The sequence below is a fragment of the Chelon labrosus genome, assembly GCF_963514085.1.
Source record: "Chelon labrosus genome assembly, chromosome: 10".
In the NCBI taxonomy this organism is placed as follows: domain Eukaryota; kingdom Metazoa; phylum Chordata; class Actinopteri; order Mugiliformes; family Mugilidae; genus Chelon; species Chelon labrosus.
Genome location: NC_140360.1, coordinates 6,288,669 through 6,301,144, shown reverse-complemented (window position 1 = coordinate 6,301,144; position 12,476 = coordinate 6,288,669). Strand labels below are relative to the sequence as shown.

Genomic DNA, 12,476 nt, shown 5'->3' with positions numbered 1-12,476 from the left:
GGTTATGTGCACTGTTACAGATCACAGCACTGGGTTTATCTAAGGAATTAAAGTCTTTTTTTTTTGTTTTTTTTTTCTTCCCAAAAGAATGTCCAAGGTACACAAGAACCAGTCCAAGAATCGATGCCATTCTCAGAGGAGGTAAGACAGCCGGTGTTCTTCAGTGAAATGTTTATTAACTGAGGATCGTCTGGCTGTGTGATGTCTCTACAAATGTTTCTGCTTTAAGTGAATGTGTTTCTCTCCTCAGGATGTTGCTGTGTAACCAGTCTAAACTCTCAGATGAAACCATTCTCTGTGGAGTACGTTTCTTCCAGAATCCAGTTATTATACGTTTGGATGCTGTCAAATTATCTTTTCAGAGAACAGAAAAGACAGATCAGTAGATCAACTTCTGTCTTGGAACACCCTGCCTCAGTCCACATGAACACCCTGCTGACAGTGACATAGAGACGCTTTATTTTATTTGGAAACTGTGTCATGTATGAATGGTGACTGATTGTTGTATTACATGAATGAAATCTATTGATGCCTTTGCATGTGAAAATACCGCATATGCCTGTTATAACAGTTTAAATATAAGCTAGTTAGCCTTAAAGTATTAGTAAACATTTCCTAAAATATCACAGACATTTCATTTTTTCATTTTATTTTGTATTTTGCCAAAGTTTGAGACTGTCCTGGTTGGACCTGTGTGCCTTAGCAAAAAAGTTGAGCATGGAGAAATGTAAGTTGTTGCACTGTTTCTAACTTAAGTTTTAACATTTGAAGTTCATTTTACTTGAAGAAAACAAAATGGTGACGTGGTGGTTAGCACTGATGCCTCACAGCAAGAAGGTACTGCTCCTTTCTGTGTGGAGATGACATGTTTTCAGTGTGCCACCCACGTTGCCACAAGCCGTTACAGAAAATATAATATCTTTATGTTTGTTTTTTTTTGTTTTTTTTATCTTTGTACTCTTTAGATGTGGCATACTATTTTGCTGTACTGATGTAATGACAATAAAGCATTTTTCAATATGGGACACTGCCTCTGTGATTTTACATCAGTGTAGAGACTTAAACCTTAGTTATAAATACTTTTAATAATATCTGAAGATACTTCACAGTAACAAAATACCTCGAGGTCAGTGTCAGTCATAACTGTACCGTCAGGAAACCGCTTGTGTTACCATGACTATTATATATTCAATGTATGTATGGATAATATAAGAATAAAACCCATTGTTTATACCTGCTTACAGGTTAGTGAGTTTGATCTGTTTCACTTGAGTCACTTGAACCAGTAGAAGAACAAGTTAGAGAAGTTGAATATATAAGATTAAAACACAAATATAAAAATAGAAAGAATTGCAAAAAAACAAACCAAAAAAATAGAAAATATTTTCAATAGCTTTCTAATCAAAAACAACCAAACCTGAATAAAAATAATTCAAAGTGTCATCATATCATGTGAATAAAATATATCAGTCACTTGTTTACTGTAATACTTAAGGGGCGGACTTACCATTAGGCAAACACAGGCAATTGCCCGAGGCCCCGAGATTTCCAGGGGCCCCCACACGTCTCATAAAAACTGATTAATAAAAGTTTCTTCGATTTAAAGCACTTATTATTGGTGTAGTCTTAATTCGAGCTCTTAAAAATACATACAAATGCTTAATCTATCATGATCGTTTTGACTTTCCCCCCTCCCTTCTCATGCAATGGACTATTCCATGTTACTGCGCATGTGCAAGCTTGATCGCAGTTTTGAGTTGAGAAAAATGAGGCGGAGTTATCCCAGTGGAGCGGAGAAGAGGAGAAGGCGAGAGGAAAATAAACAGTTTTTATCAAAACTACAAAAGGTGTCAACATTTTTCACAGTGACACCGAATCTAGATACTCGACGACAGCCAGAGCCAGACGGTCTGTCCAGTAGTAGCACTGCTGTCAGTGTCAGCTGAGGAGGAGATGAAGTGGAGAGTGTGACACAAGCGGTCGAAATGGTAAACTATATTAAATGCTGATTAATATAGTTCTCATCAATTACAGTAAAAGCGTTGAGATGATTCACTTGTCAGATAATAATCCTCAAGAAAGATTTTAAGGACTTTATCTAGCTCAGGAAATAGGAGAATTTTCTCAAATTCACACTTTTTAGTTGATTCAACATCTTTGTTTTTGTGATAAATATTATTCACTGGACAGGGGGACCAGGGCCGGATCAGTACCCCCAGGGGCCCCTCGGCACTCAAGTTCATGGGCCCCCTCCCCTCCCAAACACCCACACCCTCCAAAGTAGTAGATTGCTACCCCACCAGACAGCCATACACCAGACAGATACAAACGCAAAATGCTACACACCCTGGTCATTAAAGCCCACCTTAATTATTTGAACTCCCAGCCAATCTGACATGTCAAATCACACATCTATTGGTCAAAAGATGAAACTAATCCAACTGAGCAAGGAGAAAGTATGCCTGACCAGTTCAATAAATCTCCAGCCATCTCCAACACAAGCAATAAGACAATGATAGAATGAATCAAATATAGTGTTCATTGAAAACAATCAGCCTACATTATCAGGTCACACAGTCACATCAAATTATACTACTCATTTCACAGACAGCATAATAGCTCTTACCTTTAGAAATTCTTTTTTCGTGTGTTTTTCTTTGCGAAGTTGCAGATCAAGTCCTCAAAGTCCAGCTCCCTCACCAGCTCAGACTCAATAGCCATCAAAGACAATGAAGAGAGCCTCTTCTGACCCATGGTTGTCCTGAGTTCATTTTTTTATACCGTTTCAGTCGTGAAAATGTCCTCTCTCCCTCACAGTTGGACACAGGCAGTGTGAGGAAAAGTCTGAGTGCGACAAAAACGTTGGGGAATGTTGTCTGCAGTCAATTCCTGAGAACAACCTGCAATAGATTTGCAGGTGTCTTTTCTTGTTCAGTGCTGACAAAGATAGAGTCTTTACTGTCCTATAAAGGATATTCTTCTTCACACATCAATTCATTCCATAAAAGAAAGACAGCAGCATTTGATGTTAACATCACAGTCTCATACAAAAAATCACACATCACATATAACATATAACATATAATATGACACGCCATACCCCCCCCCCCCCCCCCCCCCCCAGTTACCCTCCCTCCTCAACACAGTGCAAGCAAAAGTGGACAGTGCAGACAACATAAACACAAAAGAATAGAGGGGATGGATTATTGTCACTGGAGTTTGTTTAATGCAGTGATGGCTGAGGGTACAAAACTCTTCTTAAAGTGTGCTTTTTTCCAGTCCAGGGGCTCTGTATCTGCGGCCAGATGGGAGTAGGGTGAAAAACCGGTTCAGGGGATGGTCAGGGCTACTTGTTATGGTGCGGGCAAGGCGTGTGGTGGCTGTGTCGTTTGCATCAGTGAGGCTGGGGGTGGGAAGCTGTATTATCTTGGATGCTAAGTGTGAGATTTTAATGAGTTTGTTCTTGCTGGCAACAGTTAGTATGGTGAAGAAACAGGGGGAACAGTAGAGTAGAAGGGGTTGGATGATGCTTTTTGTAAAGGCCCTAAACTGGATCAAACTGTGTCACCTGTGACAGCCCGAGCAGATGTCTCAAAGTCAGCAAATTGTCTTCTTAGTGATGCAACATAAGTGTGCAGTGATTCCAAAAGGTGCACAGCGGTCATTAGGTCCACATCCCTCTTTTGCAAACCATTGCTCGTAAGCTTGAAACGGTGTAGCACAGTGTCCCAAAATATTGTCATGAGTGCAGTCTCCAGTTTCCTGAGCTTGTTACACAGCGCAGTAGCCTTGCGCCTTGTGTCCTGCCGCTCTTCGTCGTCAGATGCTAACATCTGTAAGGCTCCTCTTATTTCAGCATAATTTTCACAAATAGCTCTTGTGGAGTCTCCTCTGCAGCTCCATCTTGTAGAGGAGAGCGATTTTAGCATCAGTGTGATGTTGGAAGTAAACACTTTATTCCATCGGTGGGTCGAAGCAGAGCAAAACGCATATAGTGCTTGAACGAAGTCAAAAAACTGGCTTGCTTCCCGGCAGCTATTTTCAACACAGTTCACACCAACCAAATTCAAAGAATGTGCTGCGCATGGAATGTAATGAATCAGTGGGTTGTGTTTCTTGAGATGAGCTTGCAACCCATTATATTTCCCCGACATGTTTGATGCGTTTGAAGCTTGGCCACGACAGTTGGAGAGATCCAGCCCCAAGTCGCTGACCATCTTGATCACACAGTCAGCCAGACTTGACCCAGTGTGACTGTGAATGGGTTCAAATCCGATAAATCGCTCTACTACTTTCCCTTTATCATTCACAAATCGGAACACAAAAGTTAGCTGGTCCACATGAGACATGTCAGGTGTAGAGTCCACTACAACGGAAAAATACTTTGCTCGCTTTAGTTCTGTAGCTATGGTTTGCTTTATCTTGTCACCCATCAGGCCAATAAATTCCTCGCAGATAGTTGATGACAAATATGAAACCTTGCCACGACCCTTCTGACCATACTTTTGCAAATGTTCCATTAAAAATGGATCAAACTGTGCTAGCAGCTCGATGCTTCCCAAGTAATTACCATTGTGTGGGGATCCCAAAAGTTCATTATCTCCCCGGAATGGAAGTCCCCTTTCACTCAGAAATTTTATGACGGCAACAACACGCCTCAATACATCCTTCCAGTACTGACTTTCAGCTTCAATTTGTCTCCCAAGAGAAGCATCCACAGTGCCCAGATGTTTAGTGCGATGTATAAGTGACAGCAGCATTTTTTGTGCTCACCGCTCATTTTGTGCTCGTTATTCTCTGCGGATGTTTCCAGTCACTGAATCCGGTGACAAATGCGGTGCAGTGTGTTGATAAAACTTTGCAAGCGAAGCAATAAATTTCTCCAGTGGACGGTGAATAAATAATCCATTCTCGTGACATAGTTTCACCATTTTGAAGATGTCGGGTCAACGCTTCGTTAGTGAGAGAGCGGGACTTGCTGCCAGCCTCGCCCCCCCTCCGTGATGCTGGATACTTGCTGCCCGATTCTGAAAGGCTGAAACTCCTTTGAGAATAATTTCCTCCCGGACACTCTCTGTAATTGATCCCCATTGTGCGGGGTCCTCTGAGATGACGGTATCCGCCACTGTAAATGAACGTGAAGAAATCGCGTTACCTTGTTCCGTTTGGTGACCGGTGTCATCTCTCTCTTTTCCCGCATCCCCGCTAACGTTAGCTGCTGCTAGCTGAGGCTGAGGATCGCTGCTAGCGCAGGGCGAGCTAGCGTTGTCTAGTTCGCCATTCTCCTCCTCTTCATTTCTCGCTTTTTTGAAAAAGCTACTTATTAGCGGGACATTTTTTAATGCCGCCGCTTCTTTCTCCTCCTTTTCTCGTTTCTTTTTCCTTTTTGCAGCTCCGCTGGGCTTTTGGCCAATACCGCTATCCATCTTCCGCGCAACTTTAACTGATCTTGAACCAGCAAGACGTACCACCCGCTATGCCCGCCCACCTTTACCACTCGCCAGTCAACACAGTGCATTGCAGCCTGCTGCCAATCATTACCGTCCAGTAACTGACAAATAAAACAGGCAATCGGGAGACAGAATTTTTGTAAACAACTATTTTTATCTCCTGATTGGGTACTTATCAAGCACAAGGGGCAAGTTTAAACTTCGGGGAGAAAAAAAAAAAAAAAAAAAACTCGGATCGTGAAGGGCCCTTTTCTGCCCAAGGGCCCCTGGGCACGTGCCCAGATTGCCCATATGATAGATCCGGGCTTGCCCGTAGTCCACCTCTGGCCACTCCTTTGGGTTGTTCGCCCAGAGACCAGATTCCAGCGTGAAGGGACATCCGACATTGCCTATTAATTTAAGTTTTTCTAAATATCGACATCGGTCAGCACTTGGGAGAGAGTTTGTATAACTGGTCCGCTGGCTGGCCATACCATTAGATCTGTATAAATATCTATATATAAAAGTTGGGTAACGTTCAAAAATTTAATGCACCGAATTTCTCATAGACCACCATTCAACTATTTCCGGGTAGGTTTCACCCGGTTTCACCTAAAAATACCCGGATGTGTCAGCGGAGCAGTAAGTACCCGGATTGTTGTTCTCATGTATCGAAACATCTTGTCGCGATACTTCCTTGAATGCTCGACACGGAAGGAGAGGGAAAAATTCCTCCATCGACAATTAAGAAGAAGAGAATCTTTAAACTGACTGTTCTTCATTTGGCGGAGTCAACTTATCACGTAACCCCTTCTTTTTCATGTTGTTCTTAACGTTAACTCGTTGGTTTCTACGTTTTTTGTTGGATTTTGGTTTCTACGTTGGTCGTCGTCAGTAAGTTCGGTCCTCAACCGTCGATATCTGTATAATTATGACCCATCTAATAGGATTCAACTTTATATGACCTGTTTACTCTAAACACAGTCTCTCTGTTCTCCAGTACTATGGCTCGTCTCCCTCTTCATAATACCAGGGTTGAGTTGTTAAACTAAGAAGTACAACACGAGTGAAGAACAGAGTTGTAGGATGTAACACACCTGTCAGAAACTAAATCCTCCATTTTGTTCAGACCTTGTGTTCAGCACTCAGACAAAAGTAATTTTAAAATGAATCTATCCGTAACAAAACCACCATAAATCTGTAAAGGAACATCATCAAAAAGATACACGATAAAAATACGCAAGCCATATCCATAATGCTCTTTTTATTTAGTTTACCGCCCCCGCGTCCCGTCACTGGACAAGCAGTTAATTAAATTCAATTCAAATTTATTTATATAGCCTCAATAACAATACAAATTGTCTCAAGACACTTTACAAAAACACAGCAGTAAACATTCTACATAGTAATAGCACAGAATTGTATGACTAGTAGTAGATAGGAAATTAGAGGGCAAGAGCTCTGTGCCAGAGAAAAGAAAGTAGAGGATGCAAGAGAGGAGAGAGAATAAAGAAGGAGGACATGTGTTTGGTGCATCGTCCCCCAGCAGCCGAGGCCTATAGCAACATAACTAAGGGATGGTTTAGTCCAACCCTAACTATAAGCTTGATCAAAAATGAAAGTCTTAAGCCTGACCTTAAAAATAGAGAGAGTGTCTGCCTCCTGAACCCAAACTGGGAGCTGGTTCCACAGGAGAGGAGCCTGATAGCTGAAAGCTCTACCTCTCTCTAACTCCCATTCTACTTTTTGAAAGTAGGTTACAGAAGAGGAAGATGACTCGGTTTCAGGCAACGTACAAAGGGCTTTAGAGAAGTGGTAAAATACAAAGAAAAGAGGAGCTGATTGAGAGAATAACATAAGTCTGCAAAACTGTCATCAAAGCCAAAGCCAGTGATGTAAGATATAAAACACATTCTGGTTTGATTAATTCTTCTTTCTTTACTACACAAGTCCTCATGTGTTCCTTCATAGTTTTGATGTCTTCTGTATTAATCTACAATCTAGAAAATAATAAAAAATACAGAAAAACCACTGAATGAGAAGGTGTGTCCAAACTTTTTGTGAAATCTATAAACTGAAACTCAACTGTATAGTGAATGTACACTGTTATTGATATATGTAACTGTAACTACAATGTATAACCAGGATTCCTGCTGGAAAATGTGTTTTTGTAAACCTTTATTTTTTCTTACAGATGCTGTTCTGATGTCTTGGATGTTCAAACTCACCTCATCCCAAATCTCACTGAGATGTCTTCAGATCAAGAAACAATGTACCTGCTATATAACAAGACTTCAAGAAGAACATCTTGGAGAACTTCAGCTTTTCTGGTAAGATTCTTTACTGCAGAAAATCACAGGATAATAATTCATAATGCTCCTCTTCTAATCCTCCTAATCCTGGGAGATTCTTTCTATTAGTGGGATAGAAGCAGTGGGGTTGTTCTTGAAGTCCTGTTTACATCTCACATGCATCCAACAACTCAAAGTCAACTGTATGTTCTCTAGTTACCCTCTGATGAGATATGCTGTAGAGCAGAGTTCAACCAGTCTGTACATTCAGTAACACTGTGTGTTATATAGAAAACTCATCCACTTTAACAGTACAAAATGAATCTTCTCTGCATTTACAGACCAATCTAGTCTATAGTTTAACTTGTATTAGTGTTAAATAACACAAATATCAAGTACTCTTATGTAACAGTGTTTGATAAATGACCTGTAACAGAAACCTTCATTATTATAGTAGAACTGGTCGTCAGATGAGGCAGGATATTTGTTCCACTCTTCAATTTTAGAAGTTGATTTTTTAGAAGTCAGTGATTTAAATTGTTTATGAAGTAGAACCAACAGCAGAATCAAGATATTTATGTATATACTTTAATAAATTTGCAGTGTGTTAATAAAAGAATGTCTTCCTTTAAATAATGACTTCATCGATTGCTTGTGCAAGCTTCCTATTATGACCCAGACAGGTTTCATTGTTAAGAAAAGTCAGAGGGGAGCGATGGACGGATCAAGAAACATGAGAGATGATCGTTTTTATGACGTTGTTTCTTTTAACTTCTCTTCACAGATAATTGTGATGAAAGTCTTGTGCTGTCAAACCTTCACATGTCATCCAGCAGAGTATCAGATAAGGAATGAATGCTGTCAAAAGTGTCCACCTGGTAAGATCCAACTGAATACTAAAGTGTCCTCATCCTTTCCTGCTGTTTAATGAATGATCACAAGTGAAAACTGCAATTGAACAACAGCAATACATTCATATTTATTTATACTCTTTTTTATTTACCTTCATCTGATGGTAGTAATAATAATGACAGTATAAGACATAACAGTGTATGACAATTTTGCTTCACAACATGCTCCTTACCATGAGTTTTGCATTTTAATCCAATCAAAAAAAGAAAAAGATTGCTTGCATTCATTAATACACAGGATTAGATGTAACAATCCCTTGTGCCAAAATCCCAGGCAAAACACATTTAGAGGCCCTGTCCAACTGAGAAACCCTGATAAACTTATAGTCATGTGATAACCTACAATCTAAATTAACTAAGTAAATGCCGCTGGCTTGTATGGCCCGCTCAGCAGCAGACGCTAACTCAAACCTTGTGAAAAATAAGCTAACCAAATACTGCTGGCTAGCTTAACCTACAATCTAAATAAACTAAGTAAATGCTGCTGGCTTGTAGGCCCACAGAGCAGTAGAGGATAATGCAAACCTTGTAAAATATAAGCTAACCTAACGCTGCTGGCTTGTAAGGCCCGCTCAGCAGCTAACCATCGCTACCAAGCAATATGTAGACATCAGGAACCTGGCCTAAACAACAGCAGTATGCAGCATGTCATTGGGGTTCAAGTGGGCACCTTCCTTCACCGATGTTTCGTTTAAGGAACCTTATGTAAGAAATGTATTTCAATTAATCATAAAATGGCCCTGATATGTCACTAGACATGAATAAATCATGTTCATTTCAAATACTTATATCACTGACAACAGTGGTCCGGCCAGGATATTGTCATTTAAAAGTGAAAGTTGCAGCCCTCAACTGATGTTGATGTTGTCATGTTGTGTTTTGGCCTGAGGCGCCACCCTCCAGCTGTCTACTAATCACAAAGTCAGTAGAGTTTCGTCATCCGGGTTGCCAGCTCTGCTCTAGTTACCACAGCTGCAGCTACGAACGTGTCGGATAAAACATGTATAACGTTACTAAACCTAAAAGACCTCGTTATGAATCCGAAATACGTCGTGACAAAGTCTGAAATAAAACAAGGATTTGTATAGGAGATGCCTTTGAAAGATGGAGACGGCTGAAAACGGAGAAGAATTTGAAGACAGACGCCAACGTTGCTAATTTTCTCCTGGACAGGTAAGATTCATCTGGCTAACTTACTTGTACATAATGTAAATGGACATTTCAAATATTCACAACAGTCGAACAAAGTTATGCATGTTCGTGCAAAGTAACATTACGTTAGCGCATACAGAGGAGGTGGGTCATCGAATTGAAAAGGTAAGGAATTGTTTGGGAAATAAAAACGGCGAGTCGTCATTGCTAACATTAGCAATGCATTATGAGCCCGTTTCTCTGTCATTATGCTGAAACGCCGAGGAAAACAACATTAGCACATCGATTATGGCAATGTGAAACGTAATTGAGACGTATTGAGTAGCCTAATGTTACCTCGGTAAAAATGATTCCTCATTCGTTCTTCGCGTATATTGTGGACTACACATGCTGCAAGTTGACACCGTTCTACAGTATTTTGAAAGTGATTGCAGTACCAGTTTTGGCCAGTTTTGGCCACAATCCTACATACGGTTCCTTTAAGTTAGGCCCACGACACCTCGAGAAGGCTTAACAGTGAAATATAATAGCTGGTTGTCTTTCAGGAAACAGAGTTGAAAGAAATTGCACAATATACATAAGTACGTCATGTGTGCCCTGCATGAATGGAACTTATATGGATAAAGCTAATGGACGTATGCAGTGCTTCCCATGCACCAACTGTGATGCAGGTACATTTCTGTTAATATTATTTATTTATCAGTAGAAATTTTTTTCCTTTTTTTCTGCATCAATAACATCAACTGATGAATTTTAAATCAAATCTCCATCAGACAAGTTAATTTATGCAGATGTTTCTTATGAATTCATAAACTGAAGAGACTATTGTGTCACATTTTCTAAAGTTGTTCTAACCACTGAAGGTATCTTTAAATCAGAAACAGATTAAACACAATAGGAGTTTTGTTTCTGTATGTTTTGTAACTTCCATATGTGTTGATAGGTTCTGGTCTGAAGGTAAAGAGGTCATGTACACCAACATCAGATACAGTTTGTGAACCACTTGAGGGATTCTTCTGTACTGACTTAAAGGACCATTGTGAAGCAGCACAGAAACACACGGTCTGTCATCCAGGACAATACATCAAGGAGAAAGGTTGGTTTTCTAGTTTTAAATGAGAACAAAGTTTAAGGAAACTGATCTTTGTGACAGTTTGCTCATTAAAGCTGCACATGATGATTTCTGACCACTAGATGGGAGTAAAGAGCATCAAATGACTAATAAAGGTGTTATCATGGAACTGCTCCTCAAAACTGAAGCCAAAGCAAGTAGAGCTCCCCCTGGTGGCTTGCTGCAGTATAGGTCATAAGCTCCACATCCTCCGTGTTAGTTGTCGGGACTTGGGCTGAATTAAAACACTATAATACACGTCAATTTTTTTTTTTTCAAGGATGGTTTCAGTCATTTTAGGTAGTTCATATAATGTTGATGCATGTTCAAGTGTCAATTTTTGGGATAAGTTTAGTATGAGTTAGTTATCTGACGCTGTGAATGGCTCATCGATTATTGCGGCTCACACTGTAGTGGCTAAAGTTTCCTCCTTGTGGTCGGTAAGTATTTCACAACATATTCATTCACTTAACCACTCTCAGACGGAGCTGAGAGTGGTTACGAGTCTCTACGCGTGTTTGATCATGAACGACGGTAGAAAACAGTGTGTTCGCTCCGTCCTTTAATGAATACCGAAAAACCAAAACAAATCACACCAGTTTTTTACTCTCCTTCTGCCAGCGAGCTAACCATGTCATGGCTCAGCACACACTTCTATGCCTCTCTGGTCAATCTAGGTACTGCAATGCATGTACACTAAACGTGCACTGAACTAGAACGCAAAATATAAAATACAACAATGCAAATCATAGCACAAGCAAATCATGCTATAATAAACAATCAGTAAATATGAATCTAAATAATATATCTAAATCTGAGTCTAAATTACAATTTGGAAAATGGCACTAACATTTCCGGCCCCTAATTGCTCATCATGGGGATGACAATTACCTAACTAAACTAAAGGGTCATTTTCTACATTTTAATCCTTTTCTGTACTCTTTCATTAGTGACGTTTTTACATTAGCACTTGCATTAGCACTTTTACGTCTGATTTTTCATCAGACGTAAAAGTGCTCTAGGACTGTAGTTACTGCTTCAGGTGATGACCTGTCTTTCCCATCCTCTGCAGTCCGCCTTAACGCATAGTTGGCACAGCTCGGGCTTGATTTGGCCCCGAACAAGTGTACCACCATCTTGTACTTGCGCAGAGGCTGGCTTAGATCCCCCTGTGGCCACCAGAGGTATCGTAGAAGATCGGAGTTCTCATCAGGGACTCTTACTTGATGGTACACCGCTTCAATGTCGGAGATGAGTGCGATGTGTTCATGTCAAAACCTCGTCAGGACTCCAACCAGACCGTTAGTGAGGTCTGGACCCTGCAACAGTTCCTCGTTCAGCGACTTCCCTTGAAACGAAGCGGCACAATCAAAAACAGCCCGCAGGTTTCCCTTTTGTGGATGGGTCACGCCGTGATGGGAAATGTACCATACTCTGCCGTCGTTGCGGTTGCGCTCGTCTTCAGGAACTTCCACTGTGTAGCCTTTGTTCAGCAGGTCTGACATGAAGGTCTTGTAGTCATCGTGGAAGCTGGAGTTCTTGGGAGAACTCCAGCAAGTAGAGCTATAGATGCTCGTTGCTT

The 12,476-nt window shown here is 40.6% G+C and overlaps 2 protein-coding genes across 2 annotated transcripts in view; both read left to right on the top strand.

The window, feature by feature from the left end:
- LOC311493725 (tumor necrosis factor receptor superfamily member 14-like) overlaps positions 1-2,749 on the top strand; it is a gene marked incomplete at its 3' end in the record, with an annotated part of 30,202 nt that extends 27,453 nt beyond the window's left edge. Inside the window, exons 9-11 of the mRNA XM_084552497.1 lie at positions 88-141; positions 251-302; positions 2,666-2,749. Coding sequence (XP_084408623.1) covers positions 88-141; positions 251-302; positions 2,666-2,749 — 190 coding nt within the window. The remainder of the gene's footprint in view (positions 1-87; positions 142-250; positions 303-2,665) is intronic.
- A 4,950-nt stretch (positions 2,750-7,699) lies between these two features.
- The window catches only part of LOC311494400 (tumor necrosis factor receptor superfamily member 14-like), a gene marked incomplete at its 5' end in the record, with an annotated part of 40,631 nt that continues 35,854 nt past the window's right edge, over positions 7,700-12,476 (top strand). The window contains one exon of the mRNA XM_084553430.1: positions 7,700-7,759. Coding sequence (XP_084409556.1) covers positions 7,700-7,759 — 60 coding nt within the window. The remainder of the gene's footprint in view (positions 7,760-12,476) is intronic.